The sequence below is a fragment of the Penaeus monodon genome, chromosome 1 (genome assembly GCF_015228065.2).
Source record: "Penaeus monodon isolate SGIC_2016 chromosome 1, NSTDA_Pmon_1, whole genome shotgun sequence".
In the NCBI taxonomy this organism is placed as follows: Eukaryota; Metazoa; Arthropoda; class Malacostraca; order Decapoda; family Penaeidae; genus Penaeus; species Penaeus monodon.
The window spans coordinates 507,124-524,623 of NC_051386.1; the positions used below are offsets into that span (position 1 = coordinate 507,124).

Below are 17,500 nucleotides of genomic sequence, written 5' to 3' on the forward strand. Positions count from 1 at the left end.
TTAATCAATATCAAGTTTATTAACAAAGTTAAGCATGCAAGGAGTGGTTGAGCTGATTTGAAATTCATTGTCGTTTTTTTTTTTTTTTTTTTTTTTTTTTTTTTATTCTTGCCAAAGCCCATCATCGGACCGTAGGCCTTCTTTCATGAGCAATTATTCATCTCATGTAAGGCTCAGGGGCTAGTAATCGGAGGGTCGCTATGTTTACATCAGATGGTTTTACATCAGAGTTGTCCTTCTCTTAGCCTTTGCCAGAAGAGGCATACCCTATAAGGCAGCAGGGGGGTTTGAAATCAGAGTCACCTTCTCTTAGCCTTTGCCTGAAGTGGCATACCCTACAAGGCAGCAGGGGGATTTGAAATCAGAGTCACCTTCTCTTAGCCTTTGCCAGAAGAGGCATACCCTACAAGGCAGCAGGGGGATTTGAAATCAGAGTCACCTTCTCTTAGCCTTTGCCAGAAGGGCATACCCTACAAGGCAGCAGGGGATTTGAAATCAGATACCTTCTCTTATCCTGTATGCTGGCTAGGCTTGTGGCCGGACAGGAAGCTTGCCATACAGCTAGCGAAGAGAATCAGGTCTTCCAGTAGGGACATGTCCTTAGCCAGAGGGCCCTTGCTGGGGTAAGGTACTACCTCTCCCACTAGTTACAGTTGCAGTTCAATGCCCATTTTATTGTGGGCAAAATTGCAAATCATCTGTGCAGAAATTTGATGCAGAAAAACATTTGCAGAAGATAGAAGTTGTGCTTGAAATTTTCATGTTATGAAAAGTAATTTCCTCAAAAAGTCTAATAATGAAAATTATATATAATACTGATGAAATAAAAGAACATATAAGATTGTTCCTAATGGATGCATTCTTTGTGATAGTTTTGTAGGACATAGGATAGAATATTCAAACTAACTAGTAACATGTCAGAAATTAGAGTATTTACCAAATACTTTATTTTCTGTCATACAAGGCTCATGGTGGTGTGTAAAGCATTGATGGCAAGAGCATTTTTTTCAGACATATTTCTGAAATATTCAAACTTTCTGCTGCATGGTATGTACATAGATACCATGCATGCCTGGACTTTATTCCATGGTGCACCGGTACTGTTTTCTGGTGGCACCGATACTGTTTTCTGGTGGCATGCTCAGTCATGCTGCGCATGCTATGGTGCCAACACAATCCCCTGGCAACAGGGCTCAGGCCACTATGAACAGGAGAGAGGGCTTTCACATCAGGAAACCACCCAGAGGCATTAGGTTGAAATATGAATTGAAGTAAAGAAATAGAGAGGGTTTACTTCCTTTCCTTTTATGATTTATCTCTTATGTATTCTAGTTTCTCATGCCAGACTTAATATCTAACTGCTAAGCTGCACAAGCTAAGATTTTTTTTTGAGCTTGCAAAATGAAAGAGAAAAGAAAGATGGAATTGCCTTTTTGTATTTCCCAGATGCTGATGGCTTATTTTGAAATGTTTGAGAAAACTGAATGCAAAGTTCAGATGTCATTGTCATTAATTTCATTAATAATTTATATAGTAACACTAGTCAGAAAGATAAAGTGAAACTGATATCATATTTTTCCAACAGCTATCAAAGGAGGAATTTGACTCATTAGCAAGAGAACTTCTTGCAATTGATACTGTACACCTGCACAACGAGTTCCTCTTAGCCATCCTAACAAAATGCCAGCTCTTTAGCTCATCTTCCTCTACCTCACGTTCTGAGTCATACCACAGGCATGAAGAACAGGTGGGTGTTAGAATTATCAATGTAATTGCTTTATACTACTGTTTTAATTTCTCTGTGATAATCTTGCAAAGATTATTTCTATGATATCCCTATCTTTCATTTCAATTATTTTACTAATAATATGTATTGTTGCCAAACACAGAGAGTGGACACAGGACAAGGCACTTCCAACATGCGGGATCACAATACATCTCTTAACATCTATTCGACTCCAGCTGTTGAGCGCAAAAAGATTAAACCCAAGAAGAAGAACAAAGTTTCGCGACCAACACATGATGTAAGAGCTTTTTTCTTAGGTTTTATTTTAAGAGTTTAGGTTTCTGAGGAAGGAGTATGTGATACAGATGTGTTATAGATTCAGTGTAAATGCAGTGTAATTGCATCATTTCCAGAGTAGTATGAATGTTGTATAGTTTAGGAATGAATTGAATCTCTCTAACTCTGAATTTAGAATGAAAGGGATTTTAGTTTTTATTTTATTATTACTATTATTGTTGTTGTTGTTATTGTAATTATTATTATTATTATTATTATTATTATTATTATTATTATTATTATTATTATTATTGTTATAGTTTTTGTTATTGATATTATAGTTATCATTACTAATATTTTTGTTTTTATTATTATTATTATTATTTTTTTTTTTTTTTTTTTTTTTTTATTATTATTATTATTTTATTATTATTATTATTTTTATTATTATTATTATTATTATTATTATTATTATTATTATTATTATTATTATTATTATTATCACTATTATTATTGTTATTATTATCAATACTGTTATTATTGTTACTGTCAACATCATCATCATTATGATTAGTGAACATTCATGGAATCTCCTCACCCCTTGACTCCTACCTAGCCTTAGACATTTCTCCCTGCTGTGCCGATCTCACTGATCCAAAGCATTACGTGACTCACAATCTCCAGGGTAATTTTGAGCCAGTAACAGTCCAAGACACGGCCCCCACGGCCACTCTACGTGAGCCCCAGGCCATCATAGACTCAGGGGCTGGCTACCTTTCCCGTTCCTTGTGCCTGCTGGATACAGGGCCCCTCAAAGGTCGTTTGTTGTTGGCAGCATGGGACCACGGCATCACGCAAGTAGGGGACAATGTTGCCAACATTCTGCAAGAGGCCACTCAGGTATGTGTTTGAAGACTTTGCTTTGGGTGGAAGTTGTTTTATCGTTTTGTTTTTCTTTCTTTCTTTCTTTCTTTTCTTTTCTTTTCTTTTCTTTTCTTTTCTTTTCTTTTCTTTTCTTTTCTTTATTTTGGGGGGAGGGGGAGATTTTGTTTATTTTATTTAAAGTCTGTTGCATTTTAGGAGACTATTTTTACATTTGTTTTTGCATTGTCTTGTTGAGGTTGCTTTGTCAGTACTAAGATTTACTGACATTCAACTTTGTTATGATATTAGGTTCAGAGATTAACTGGATAATTTTTACATATACCTGAAATACTGGCATGAATGATATTAAGTAACTTCAACCAGAAAGTGAGAAGAGAACTTGAATTGTATAACAAATCCTTTTAGTCCATAGGCCTATGAAATTAACTATTATTGTATAGTGTGATATTTTAACAGCAATGTAACATTAACCCCTTAAAAACAAGTGTCCATTATGTAGACAGCAGAGGGAGAATGTGGACAGAAAATAAAGGTTTTCCATTATTGTCTTTTTAAGATTCATCTTTGCACACTTTCATCCACAGATTCCTAAAATGCAACAGTTTTTTTGTGACTCAAATCAGAGCATATTAAAGTGATTGTTTTGTGTGCTGATGTGCCACATTTCCTAATCAGATGACAGTGTAGCAGGAATGTGAGGGGCATGTGATAGGATTTAGTGAGGGTGAGATCAGAAGAACTACCGCACTGTGAAAGAAGAGCATTCCATACATGGAACTCGACACTTTTCACTTTAGGATATTCTTTTTGCATTGTCACACTTGTTCTCCAAGACATGTAATTATAGAATAGAAAGGATAAACTGTCAAGTATGGTAAGTAAGGGATAGTTGTGCTTTTCTTTATATTTTTTCTAGTTAATTAGGCTACATTTTGAGTATAGTTAGTAGTCAGGCTTATTTTCAATACCAGAATGTTATTTCACGGTTATACAGTGATTTTTTTATTTATCCAGGTTGCTTTTTGTCTATGATTATGTGATATTCACAGACACTTTTGTTATATTTCAGCGCTGGACATTACAGTACTAAAATGTAGATATTTGAATTATGGTTCAGGATTTTTTTTTTTTTTTTTTTTTTTTTTTTTTTTTTTTTAAGTGTTAATCATTTAATTGATCATATTGCTATTTATGCGGAAAAAGGTTTTATAAATGGACTAGACATTATTGAAACTTCTCAGGTCATTCATAATTAAAAACTGAAGCCTTTTTTTGAAGAGTAAATTAGGGATCCTGATCAGACAAATTGCTATGGAAAATGAAGATATTTTAAAGAATTAGATTAAGGATTACAAGCCATCCTCCACCCACCCCAGCAATGTCTGAAGAACATCCTGATGGCGACGGTGAGCAGACGTCGAGGGTATCGCATGAGAGAAGGGCGCTTCATTCACTCCCTGGGCACAACGCCTCCTAACCCCTGGCTGAGGAATACTGCTTCACTCAATGACTGGACGAATGAAAGGTGGGTGTGGTTTAGTAATCAAGATTTTATTTTTTTTATTTGTTTACTTTTTTCCTTTCCTGTTTTTCCTTTTCTTTTCTTTGCTTTGCTTTGCTTTGCTTTGCTTTGCTTTTCTTCTTTTTCTTCTTCTTCTTCTTCTTCTTCTTCTTCTTCTTCTTCTTCTTCTTCTTCTTCTTCTTCCTCTTAATACTTTACAGGAGAAGCAACTACAGATATATAGAGAAGTAGAGAAACAGACACAGACTGATGAAAATTGATACAAACAGGCATAAAAGGGGGGAAATTGCGCATGTATTTACATATTGCCAAACACGTAACGCCTTCTATCTCCGCCAGCCTGGGCCTCCCTATGGGTGAGGGAGGGGAGCTGGGTGACCGACCCATCTGGCCAACTGTGGACTCGGCAGACCAGAACGCAGCACACTTGGCTTCCTGCGCACTGCCAGTTGAGAATCCTCTTCCTCCCATTAATTGCTTCGACTTGTTTGAGGCTTTGCAGGTAAGGGGGTGTTTGTGACGTTGGTTTCCCCTTCCATTCCGTCTCGTTTCTTCTTCTTCTACTTTTTTTTTCTCATATTTCTCCTTTTGCTCTTTCTTGTTTCTTCACTTTTTTTTCTAGTTTAATTTAGGTTAATTTTGTTTTGCTGACATTTGTTTGTTTTTCAGGTAGATAAGCAGACAGATTATGACAAGTTTCCTGTAAACAGTGTTATATTGTAAATTAGTTAGTTATATGCCAGCTGTAGTTATTATAGTATGATAATTTACAGTGTAGTTGTTGTACACGATTTATTATCGAGAGTGTGATTATACCATAGACAGACTTATTATCAGAAACAACATCCTTCTTCCTCTCCTCTTCTGTCTTCCATCAATTTTTGGTTATTCGTTTCTTCTCCCTCAATTTGATTATCTGTTTGTGTTACAATATGTTAATTATAGTATTGTTGTTGATATATATATATATATATATATATATATATATATATATATATATATATATATATATATATATATATATATATATATATATATATATTGATTATTTAATTGGTTAGCCAATATAAGTCTTAGTATTATTCATGTATTTCTGTAGAAGATATAATCGAAACCCGATAAATGCATCTCTTGTATTGAGATGATATTCATTCTCATTCATTGCCTTTTCGACATTTGTCAGCATGAATAGGGTTCATTGACTTTCATACTAGTTACATCTGTATTATTAAGAAAATGTTATTCGTTTAATTATTCAGTATTATATTTATATTTATTTAGTATTATTCATTCATCAAATTTTTTTGATTTGATCTTTATGAAATGTTTATATATTTATTGAAATTTCCGCAGTCATTCATTATTATCTATTTGTGTTTAGGATATATATTCGTAATTACCCTTTTCTTATCTTTTCTCACATTATTTGTTTTGTTTATATTATTGTTTGGCTTTTATGCCTGGCTGTCCCACACAGCAAATGTACAAATATGATATTTGCTCAGAAAATTGTTATAGGCTTAAGGTCTGGACTTGCCCTATCCTGGGCATCTCCCACCTCCTGTGAGATTGAAAAAGTGTCAGCATCTTCTGCCTTGACTAGAGGCAGAGGTGGAGATCACTGCAGTTATCCCCCTATAGATCACTCATCAACAAATCAAATGTGACAGAAAACAAGAGCATAGCAATGCTAAACAACTAATATTCCATTAGAAAAAAAAATAGTTTCAAAAGTCTGAGGCTGGTTGAAACTAAAATTTTATCCTTCAGTCAGCTCCATCATTCATGCTGCGGGTACCAGTCAGTGTCTTATTGCTACACTTGGAGGTTGTTAAGATTATGGGAGCCCTATGCCATGTGTCCTGGAAGGAGTATTGCTTACTGATTCCAGGGCAAACAGAGAGAACCTGCAGGAAAGCAAGTCAAATGACCACTGTTCTCAAAGTGGTCAGGTCCAGGCACCATCCTAAGTTAGGTCATTAGCCACAGTATCACTGAAGGGAGAGAATGAACTTACTGATGGACTTACAGAGCTGAACAGGGGAAAAGCCAATGACTGAGAAAGCCATTCAGCTAAGATTTTTCGAGACAGAGCAAACTGTAAAACAGCTTAGGGTTCTGCAGCTCTATAAAGAGGAAACAACTTTGATCAGAATTGCAAAAATAACATCTATTTTATTTTGATTTTATTGTTGCATTTTGTGTAATGGAGAGAAATACAATAAGATTTTTCTCTTTTCTTTTTCTTTCTTTCTTTCTTTAATGCAAAGAATAAAAGAATACAATTTTTAAAAAGTTATATGAAGAAGACATTCTTAGATTTTCTGAACAGAATTAGCCTGTTCCATCTGCCTCCAAAATTACATCTTGGGCTTTACACAGTGCATAGCAACTTTTTCACAGGGAGGAAACCATTTTGTCCATAGTTAAAAAATTAATAAACCAATGAAATATGTAAAACATTGAATTGGAGCTAGCTTGATTGCTTGCTTGCTTTTTTTTTTTTAAGATAATCTTTTTAATACTAAGCTACATCATTATTTATGATGAATTCTGTTGTGGGCTTTGTAGCACTACCTTGAGTTGTGCTCACTCACACTTCAAGGACCACAAACTGCTGCCAAATGGCTGCTAAAGAGGTTAAGACTAACAACATCTCAGTGGAAGTGTGAGAACTTAACGACAATCTGGCCACCATGGGAAGTATTCAGCTGTGATGATCAAGTGAAACAGCTGTAAATAGCAGGAATTGGCTGGAATATATAGATATATATATGTGACAGTGATCTTCCACCTCTTCCTTCTATTTGTAAACCACAGAATTCTTTGGAGCTCTCTGTAACGTTAACCATTGCATCAGTGATATCCCCTTTCTTCCATCCCAGTTTTGCAAGAAGTGTAATGTTGGTTCAGACTTCATAATTTTTCATAATCTTGCTATTATAGTCCTATTGTCCACAAAACAATGAAATCAATATTTGACCATGGGGTAAAGTTGAATAACATGTTGGCAACAAACAAAACCTAAATGAGATATATCCAGTTCTGTCTGTCCCCCTTCTCCTTCTGTACAGGAATTCATCAAATCTGACACAGAGGGCACTAAATCTGCAATCTCCCAATGAAAACTAGTGGAAACTTGCATGACACATTCATTATGCTGGGCAATTTAAGGTTGACTGGGTGTTTTCATGGGTGTTTGCCATGAAGTAGGAAGCCCATGTACTGGGTGGCAAATGTCCAAGTAAGAAAGTTGGTCATCTACAATCATTGAAGAGAGACAGCTTTCTAAAAGAGGCATGAAGTCTTTTTTTTCAGTTTCCTTGATCAAAGAATCATTTATATGGTTCAGCCATAACATTGTTTCCTATGCTTTTAATTTTTTGCTCCAGCAACCAGACACACATGGTTGCTGCCATAAAAAAATTTGCAGAGACTCTCTGGACACCTCAGATGGTGAACTGAACCGACATTTCATGCCAGTCAGCCAATATCTCAAGCTGTCTTGCGCCACAGCCAATGGTGATTGGCTGATAGATGCAAGATGCCACTCTGGCTCTCCATTTAATGTGTCCCAAGTGTCTCTAAATATGAGCGTTAGTTTGGCATGGGTGGTAGTGATTGGCAAGGGGTTAGCTCAACCCCAAATTTTAACTTTAACAGACTGCAAATTTAATCTGTGGTGTTGAAAGGGCTCAATTTTACACACCAGGAAATGACTTTTTCAGTAATACCAAATATTTAGTGTATAGGAAAGTATCAGAGTTGATGAATGTAAATAAACAAATAATGGTATTTTTTAATAAGGTTTCTGTATAAATAATGATAATAGTAACCATTTCTCCCTCCCACAAACAGGTCCAGAAGAGTGTGCTTCCATGCCACTCGGTGTATGCGCTAGGCCTGGAGCGTATTTCCTCGAGGCTTTGGCACCCTAGCTGGGGTGAGGTGGAGCAGGAAGCCATTGCAGCCCAAGAGGCTTCCCTCAGAGACACACTGAAGGAGCATCGGCTGGCGGCCAATCCTGTCTCGTAGCTGTGTCAGGTTGGTCAAGCAGTCACTCTTTTTTTCCTGGGCTTTTCTTCAGACTGTTTTAAGTTTAAGTAGCTGGGAAATGAAACTACTTTCTTGAAGATTGTTGATAAAGGCTGTAAGAACCTTAAAGTAAGATAGAAGTAGATCAGAAAAAATTAGCCTGAAATTATTTGCTTAACTGGTAGTTTTAACAGTATTTCAGGTTGAAGTTCCATGTACTTGTGGATGTTAAGAATTCAGAGGAGTGTAATAAATTAAATGATGTTGTTGATACTATATACTTCTTTAATTATGTGGTCATAAGTAAAAGTGGTAGTGGTAGCTGTAAGTTGGCAGTGCTGATGAAAATATCACTGACTCTTAGAAAAATTAGATTATTAGTTCTTGGACATTTTTTATTACTAGTCGCTCTTTCAAATATTCCTTTATTTTCAGATACCTGTTCCTCATTTGGATGTTTAGGATGTTCATATGCTGCTAAGAAAACATATTTTTTTAAGTACAAAGATACTTGATATCATAAAAGATTTTCAGCATGCATACTGTTTTCTCTCTCTGTCTCTCTCTCTCTCTCTCTCTCTCTCTCTCTCTCTCTCTCTCTCTCTCTCTCTCTCTCTCTCTCTCTCTCTCTCTCTCTCTCTCTCTCTCTCTCTCTCTCTCTTTTCTCTAATGTTGCATTTCTTATTTATAATGTTCAAACCTAGCCTGATATAACCAAAACAGAACTTGAGTGAACATGCAGAGAGAACACTTTTCACATATCTTTTTCTGTGTATATTTATCAATAAAAACAAAAAAATCAGTACCATTCAATACCTGTTGTAGATGAACAAGAAAGGCATAGTAAGAGAAATTAAAGAAAATAGAAATGTTTCATTGTTAATGAGTACCTTTAAAGGTGACCCCCCCCCCTCTATATCACAAAGTATGATTTCTCAAAATGCTGTTATTGTAGATAAGTTTGAGTGTACTACTGAAAATTATTATAAAACTCAAGGGATTCATTCTTATCATCTGGTAAAAGATTACATAGTTTTTGTTTGTATAGTTCAAATTTTTGAGTTTGTAGTCTAGCCTAAATTTTTTTTTTAACTCATTCACAGTAGACAGTATGTAGTGATGCCATGGCACAATTCAGCCACACTGCAGATGGCATGTAGTGATGTCATAGATGTCATAGATAATTTCAGCCGCACTGCAGACAGAGTTTGGACTTGGTCACTTACATAAGTAAATAAGTAACCAAGTAATTAAATCCAATATGACAAAAGTGAGCTGAGCAGGAAGGCATGATAACAAACCTCTCCCTTGGATTAGTTAACTGTTTTTGCAAGCCATAGGGAAAGGGTTAACCTTCTGTTGCCCAACACAACAAATTTATTGTATACATTTCCAGCAGCTTTTGATGGGACAAAGTAAATTATGACTGTTTATGTCAGATCTGATGAATTTTTGCCCACTGAAGAGACTATTACATAAAGGCAATTTTTTCAAGTATTTTCTACAATATATAAAGTATTGTTTACTTGTATTTCTTATCACCAAAGCACACACACTTCTATCTTCATATATATTGGAAAATAACAGGAATTCATTGACTAACTATGACTGATATCAGATTCAGTGAAATTATCTTCTCTGTAACATTCAAACCAAACACTGCCTTTGACTTTTGTAAAAATAGATTAAATGGCTTGCTGGACATTTTGTTTATACGTGATAGATATGTAGAATGTACAAAGTATAGGATAATTGGCTTTTGTGTGGGAGAGACCATTTAGAGGAGAGCAGAATGTGTTTAGAGTTTCTTTCCTATTTTTCTTGATGTTGCGTAAATGTAGGTGGCCGAGGGTAACTTGTGAATTCTTACTTTTGTTACATGCAGTTATAGACATGAAAAAGCTTTATCATTGAGTAAATTTCTCTGTATTTAATATTTACCTTCATTTTAAGTACTTGTTGAATTATGATGTTATTGTTTTTGTACTACAGGGAAATATGCAGTTTGACAATGACTGAATAATTTTTAATATGCTTTATTATGTATATATATATATATATATATATATATATATATATATATATATATATATATATATATATATATATATATATATATATTTTTTTTTTTTTTTTTTTTTTTTTCTTTCTTTTTTTTTTTTTTTTTTTCCCCCTTTACTTATTTTTGCCTAATGTGATCACAAATATTTTGATTGGGGAAATAAGGGCATATATTTTGGCTTGCATTACAAGGACTTTTTTTTCTTTTTATAGCCATTCTGATTATTTTTTCATGTACATTCTTGCTCCAGGTGCTGCCATTTTCTGTTTTCCATGGTTCAATGTCTATTTTCTTCCATAGCAGCAATAAGTGGAGTTTAATTGAAAGATTGCTAAAAGTACATATTTTGCAGACGTACATCATTTTTACAAGTAGTTTATTAAAAAACAAATTGGTAAAACAGTATCTAGTGAAGTAATGTGAAGTTTTGAGAAATCAGTGATTTATTGTGGGGGAATGTCTCAGTGAAAATACTTTTCAAGCCAGCATCCCCAGAGATTTACTTTCAGTTTCCATGTGTTACATTTGTATACACAATCTCACTAGAACATTTGCCAATACTGTTTGGTTGAAAGTATAGGAATATCAGTGGTAATAATGTTACTTATGTTTACCTTGCATTGGAAAATGCTTGATCTTTTTAAAATTTAACTTTCCCATTAACCCATTCGCCCCGGAATTTTTCGCTCGTCGCTCAGCGCCGCTCACGGTAATAGTTGCCAGCCGCGTGGGCCGCCGCAACGGGATTTTTTCTGGAGCGGCGCGGCGGCACAAAGACCATCATATAATTTTTGCAGGAATCTATCCATAGATTTATTATGAAAGTTGGGTTTTATATAAGGGCAATGTGTAGAAACTGTACTTTTCTCATAGTTTTTTCTAGGCATCTATTCGCCTTTGTATTGAGGAGATATACTGAATCGCTTCCAAGTTCTCTATACTATCAGATGACATCAACACTTTGATGCTAAAAGTTAGTGTTGTTTTTGCACGAGATGTAAAAGTATGGACTTAGCCGTTTTTTTGTGGGTTTTTTTCAAACTTTCAAATGAAGCAGAGCAGCAAGCCAAATATCATTTTGATACTAAGAAGTAGTGCATTGTCCATATAAGAGATCACACCATGTTTTTTATCATTTCATTCAACAGAAAAGGAAGAAAAGCAAAAGTGAATGTAGCTTCACTTTGATGCTCAAAAATAGCTTTGTATTGATATGTGATGTCACACTGTGTAAGTTTAGTTTTTTTTTCTTTAGTACAAGACTTGTAAGAGAGAATATACCTTCATACCTTCCATGGCTGCGATCGTTCTGCTGGAATGAGCCTTTGACTGACCTTTTATTCACATGACTAACCAATCAGATCACGCCATGTGACCTGATGCACCAATCACAGCAATTACTAGTTTCCAGCCAGTCAGGTCAAGGTACATCATAATCATGCAATCTAGTGTGAACAAATCACATGATTACAAGTCATAAATAATTACGACAATTACATATGTCATAAATTACATACGTCACATATTTATCAACCAGTCAAATAAGACTAGTAACAGAGCCAAGTATTAGGTTGAAAAAAATAATAAACTGTCAGTCTATGGTCAGTCATCAAGGCAAAAATACGTGCCAAACGTTACGGGGCCCATAGATGCCATGGCAAGATTACATGCCAAACGTGTTGGCGTCCATTGAGAGCATGGCAAGAATAGATGCCAAACGGGGCGAATGGGTTAAGTTTTAACAGTTTCACTCAAAATATTCCATATGCATTTCAGCATTGTGACAATGCTACGCATTAACTAATCACACAAAAAGTAATGTAAGCTAATGGAAAATATGTGATATCTGGGTTACTCTAAAATAATAACATTCTGTAGTAGAGGTTTTTGGGGAACATGGAAGGAGGAAGATGGATGTCAGTACTTTGAGTGTAGATGGAATGAGAGATTGAGAGGATGGATGAGAGATAGTCATGTTTTTTTTTCATGATTAGAATTTTTTTAAATTAAGAGTTTCTGAAAGAGAGGTGGTTGGGGAGGTCTAAGAAATGAAGGTGGAGAAGTAGCAGTAGAAATTGAGGTGGAACATTTACATTGACTGGTGTGATGGGTAGAGCAAGAAAGGGGAGGGGTAGGCACTGAGAAAGGGGTAGAAACTAGCATTTGGAATTAGAATAGCAAAAGAATATGACTAGGGAGAGGGAGGGAGTAGAAGTGGGAGCTGAAGTTGTAGGAGGAAGAGATACTGGGGGAGATGTAGAAACATCTTGGGGAGAAAGGAGCAAGAGAAAAACTTAGTCAGAGTGCTTCCTGCCTGGCTTTGGGTAGGACATTTGGCAGCCTCTAGGAGGAATAGTGTAGCACTGTGCTACTGCATTATAGTTAGTGAGGCAGACAAACAGATAATTTTCACAGTCTGATCAATCCTTATTGTAGACAGGGCAATCAGCCAGAGATATGGAAACAGTTCCAGAACAAGTGTTAACCCCTCAATGATGGGTATTAGAAATTTCTCGGTGTCATAGACTCTGGCAATTTCTGGCAACGTCCAGCCACGGGAGTCTGCTACATGTAGCGAAACTTCCTGTTCGACACTGTGTGGTGCCATATGTATAGCCATACCCTACAGACCACATGGTTTGTTATGACAGCTACACACAACCTGGCAGTAACAGGTTAAGGGAGGAGTGGGGCTGGGCAGGAATAGGTTTGCCAGTGAGGACAGTCAGAGGTAGATAAAGCATGAGCTTGGGACTCTGATATAACTGTGACAAGGTGTGCACAATCAGACTGGCTGTGGAAGGAAACTAAGCTTACTTGTTTTTGGAGACATTGTTGGAAAAGGAGAGTATTATCAGGGTAAGGGGTTGTAGGGGGAATCACAAAAAATCAATCCTACTTTGCAAGGATAAAGAGTACTCGAAAGATTTGTAGAGGTAGAAATAGTTAAAGGATGAAGACAGGAGGAAGAGGGAGCCGTGTTGAGTGAGGTAATGTTGCAGGGAAGTGGACAATAAGGATGAAGAGTTATAATGTGGGAGGAGGGGGTCAAAAATGAAAAAGACTGTTGATGTTGGGACAGAGGAAGGTATTGAGGAGAAGGAAGTAGTTGCAGTGTTCAGAGTTGCGTTTAAAGAAGAGCCAAGGGTCAGGAAACTGATACTGCGGGACTAGCTGATAAAGTGCAAAATCAAGCCTGGAGTATGTGGGGAAAGGTAAATGGCTAACCCCTCGAGGACTCCGTGAGGGGTAAAGGCTAGATAACTAAACGGGAATACCGTACCTATGGCACCCTGAGGCCATTCAGGACTGACCCAAAGCCATTCTTCTATCCAGTGAACTCTGGCTCTCATGTCTTAGGAAATGGATAGGAGGAGTTGGAGAAGAGAAGGAAAAGGAAAGGGGGAGAAGTAAAGACCAGGCAAAATGGGTTGAACCAAGGGCTGAGGCCCAAGGCAGAGATCCCCAACATTTAACCTCAGTCTCCATTTCCTAAACCCCCAACAACAACAATGGCATGGGATTTGGGGGTAGTAAACACAAAAATAAACAAGGAAAATTAAGCAACTGCTTTCATACACAAATATTTATTTGTTGCAATCACAATCTTGATGGCTTTTTGGTAATATTTACCAAAAAAAGGAGAGAATAAAATATAAAATTTTTCACTCTTTGAAACAATATATAAAATATAACCACCACCAATCAAAATATATTAAAATAATTATAGCCTAATTACTACTGTACAATATTTTCAGACATTACATTGTGTTCATACCTATTCCATTCATCATTATTGTGCACTTCTAAGAAATAATAATAATTAATTTGTATAGACAATCACAAATGTCCAAAATTTAAATAATTTGTCATGAAAAGAGTGAATAATATTTAAGATTCCTTTTTGAAAAAGGAAAACATACTAAATTTAATAATCTTGATTACATACATAACTCACTAATAATACCTGTTATAGAATACAGTGCAGTGCTATTATATCTGTTCCTTTTCGTATTTTCATATCTCTTAGAGCATTAACCTTTCCTGCAGGTAGCTTTTTAAAGAATAGCTTTTGGAAAAATTCTACAGTTTAAATAATAATAATAATAATGTTCACATTTTCAAGTAACAAATCTAGATGAATGAATCCTAAATCTGACACCAATCTACTGATTTTTTTTCTTTTTCTTTCTTTTTCTTCTTAAAGAAAAAGAAAATAATAGCAAAAATAACTAAATAAATAATTCTTGCCTTTCAACCATTGTCTGCTGGCTTTTAAAACACACATGCACACAAGCGCACGCACATGTACACACACACACACTTATTATTTTATTTTGCGATCTTCTGAACATGAAAATCTTCTCTTCTTGAATAAGTAGATCTTGGATTTTTTCTTTATAACAATTATGCAGCTTGTGATTCAAAACTTGAATATCTTGCATGATTATTATTCATTTTTCTTAAAAACAAAAGTTAAATTTTCTTCAACTTGATAGATCCCTGGAAAACAGTTGTCAGTTAGGCTTTCTACATCTTTAAATATTCTTCAAAAATCACTTGAAAAAGACACACAGCTCTTGTATGTAGTGGTTGTAGTTGTTGTTATTGTTTTTTTTTTACAGTCTTGTCACCTTACTGAAGAAGAAAAAAATGCCCAAAAAGTAATGCCACTTTATCTAAACCCAGCGCTTAACCCAAGTTATAGCAATCACAATCACAATACAACTATGATTTCTGAGTCACTTCTGCAGGGCCAAAGTCTCCATCCAAATCTGGCAAATCAAACCCCCACTGGCTTCTTGGGGAGGAACATCTATATATATTCAAAAGGATAGCTCAATTTGCAGGTCACACTTATATTCTCGTTTCCTTGTACCCTTTGCTTTGAAAGATATTTTATATAATTCAAGGTAGCTTTTTAGAATGACACTGCCATTAGGCAAAAAAAAAAAAGGGAGGTACAGGGGATGATGTTGTCTTAACATTCTAAAAGAAAAGAAAAGAAAAATTATACATGCATGTGTATGGGTTTTGAGTGTGAGTGTGTGAGTGAGTGAGTGAGTGAGAGTGAAGTATGAATGCATGCATACATACACACATGCATATGTATGTACATGTGCATATGCATGTATGTGTATATATATATACAAATACATATACATACACATTTATATACCCCCCAATGTATTAATGCCTAAGGAAACTTTCTTATCATAAAGCTCAATCACTTGAAATGACCCACAAACTTTAAAAAAAAGCACTTTGCACAGTTCATTTCATATAAAGTATAATACTGTAATGCATGCTCTTCACCCCTCTAGTTCAAGAACACTCTGTGCATATACTGTTCCTGTAAGCTGTGAATCAGAAAGATAAGAAAAAGGAAAAAGAAAAAAAAAATCAGGATATAGCTGGTAAATCCTTGGCATCAGGAGATAGGGATAAGTTCCCTCCCTTATTGGGCAAAATAAGGCAGAATATTGCCCACTTTGTTTACAAATAAGAGGTCTGCATCATCTAAAATATAAACAAAACAGGTCTCCTTACCACAACCAGTGCTCTTTCTGCTGATAAACTGGAGGGCAAAGGGGAATGATTTCCAGGGGTTAAGACAAACATGAAAATAAGATGCTATATAATAGCATCTAGTCTTGTGCCTCAGACAACTCATTTTGCCCTTGAAAAGTAATTTGTTGTGGGAGGATAGGTATATTGGCCACCACAGTTGGGGGGGGGGGGGGGGAGGCAAAATTTCCTAATATTGAGGGTAATTTCATCTTACAAGGGAATGTGCACAGACCAGCCTTCCATTGCAGAATAAGGGGATTGAAAGCCACAATACATAGAATTTGATCTAATAAATGCCCTATTTTCATTGACAAACTTGAAATTAAATAAATAGCTAATCTATAACATAACTGTACTTTCCCAACATTCACTCTAAATTTTTTCTCCACAGGGTAATCCTGTATTGCACAATATTCACAAAAGAACTTTTTAATAATCCAAGGCTTTAATAAACTTTCTGATTGGTGTCAAAAAAAAAAAAAAAAAAAAACTCTACCTGGATACATAACGTCAATCAACTAAATTAATAGCACGCACCAGAACCCTAAGCAGAACCCTAAGCACATTCTGTAATCACATCAAATAAATACAGATTAAATAAGTAAATAAATATATCAATAAATAAAGTTTTTAAAATCTAAAAAACAAAAAAAAAAAAACAATCACCATGTACAAACAACACACTACAATATAAAGGAATTTACTTCCTTCCTTCACCTCCACCACTAAGATACTTCTACTGAAAAAACAACAAAGAATTACATTGCAAAGGGTGAAAACGTGCCCCGAATTTGTGCACAAAATCCCCAAGTCATGTCACAAATATCGCACCATCACTTGATCACAATAAAGCCAGTGTTATTGTGTAACATGTCTCTGTGCTTTCTGTATTAAAAACCCGTTACACTAAATAATACATCAGAATAAGAAAGTAAAACTGTACTCTAATACATGCTACATGATATGCATCTGTAGAACCATTATGTATGAAACTATTCACACACAAGTGAATTTATAAATAAGGTGTCACAGCAGCACTTCTAAATTTTTAAACATCAAAACTCTAGTTCATCAGCCACTAAAGGGAAATTATCCTCACTGCTCTATGTAATTCATACAAAAGAATAATAATAATCATCATTGTTGTTATTCTAATTGTCATTATTATCAGTGTTACCAATATTATCATTATCATTCTTACAATAATAATTATCATCATACAACAATCATAGTAATCAAAATATTAATCATGGTGGTGGTGGTAATAATATTGAACATGATAATGATGATAATAATTTATTATAATTATTATTATAATTATAATTATTATTATTATTATTATTATTATTATTATTATTACAATAACAATAAATATAATTAATAATAATATTAATAATAATAATAATAATAACAACAACAATAA

General features: G+C 35.1%; 2 protein-coding genes across 3 annotated transcripts in view; one reads left to right on the plus strand and one right to left on the minus strand.

Annotated features, from left to right (window-relative positions):
• The window catches only part of LOC119575293 (transcriptional adapter 1-like), a 9,894-nt gene extending 648 nt beyond the window's left edge, over positions 1 to 9,246 (plus strand). Inside the window, exons 2-8 of the mRNA XM_037922870.1 lie at positions 1,586 to 1,747; positions 1,890 to 2,024; positions 2,687 to 2,902; positions 4,264 to 4,412; positions 4,749 to 4,911; positions 8,268 to 8,453; positions 8,880 to 9,246. Of these exons, the coding sequence (XP_037778798.1) occupies positions 1,586 to 1,747; positions 1,890 to 2,024; positions 2,687 to 2,902; positions 4,264 to 4,412; positions 4,749 to 4,911; positions 8,268 to 8,444 (1,002 nt within the window). The 3' untranslated portion in view covers positions 8,445 to 8,453; positions 8,880 to 9,246. The remainder of the gene's footprint in view (positions 1 to 1,585; positions 1,748 to 1,889; positions 2,025 to 2,686; positions 2,903 to 4,263; positions 4,413 to 4,748; positions 4,912 to 8,267; positions 8,454 to 8,879) is intronic.
• Positions 9,247 to 14,077: 4,831 nt separating this feature from the next.
• The window catches only part of LOC119575376 (adenosine 3'-phospho 5'-phosphosulfate transporter 1-like), a 28,361-nt gene continuing 24,938 nt past the window's right edge, over positions 14,078 to 17,500 (minus strand). For both annotated transcript variants that reach the window (XM_037923076.1, XM_037922993.1), the window contains exon 9: positions 14,078 to 15,009. Coding sequence is in view for 1 of the 2 variants with exons in the window: in XM_037922993.1 (XP_037778921.1) it covers positions 14,983 to 15,009 (27 nt within the window). In the remaining variant the exon portion in view is untranslated. The remainder of the gene's footprint in view (positions 15,010 to 17,500) is intronic.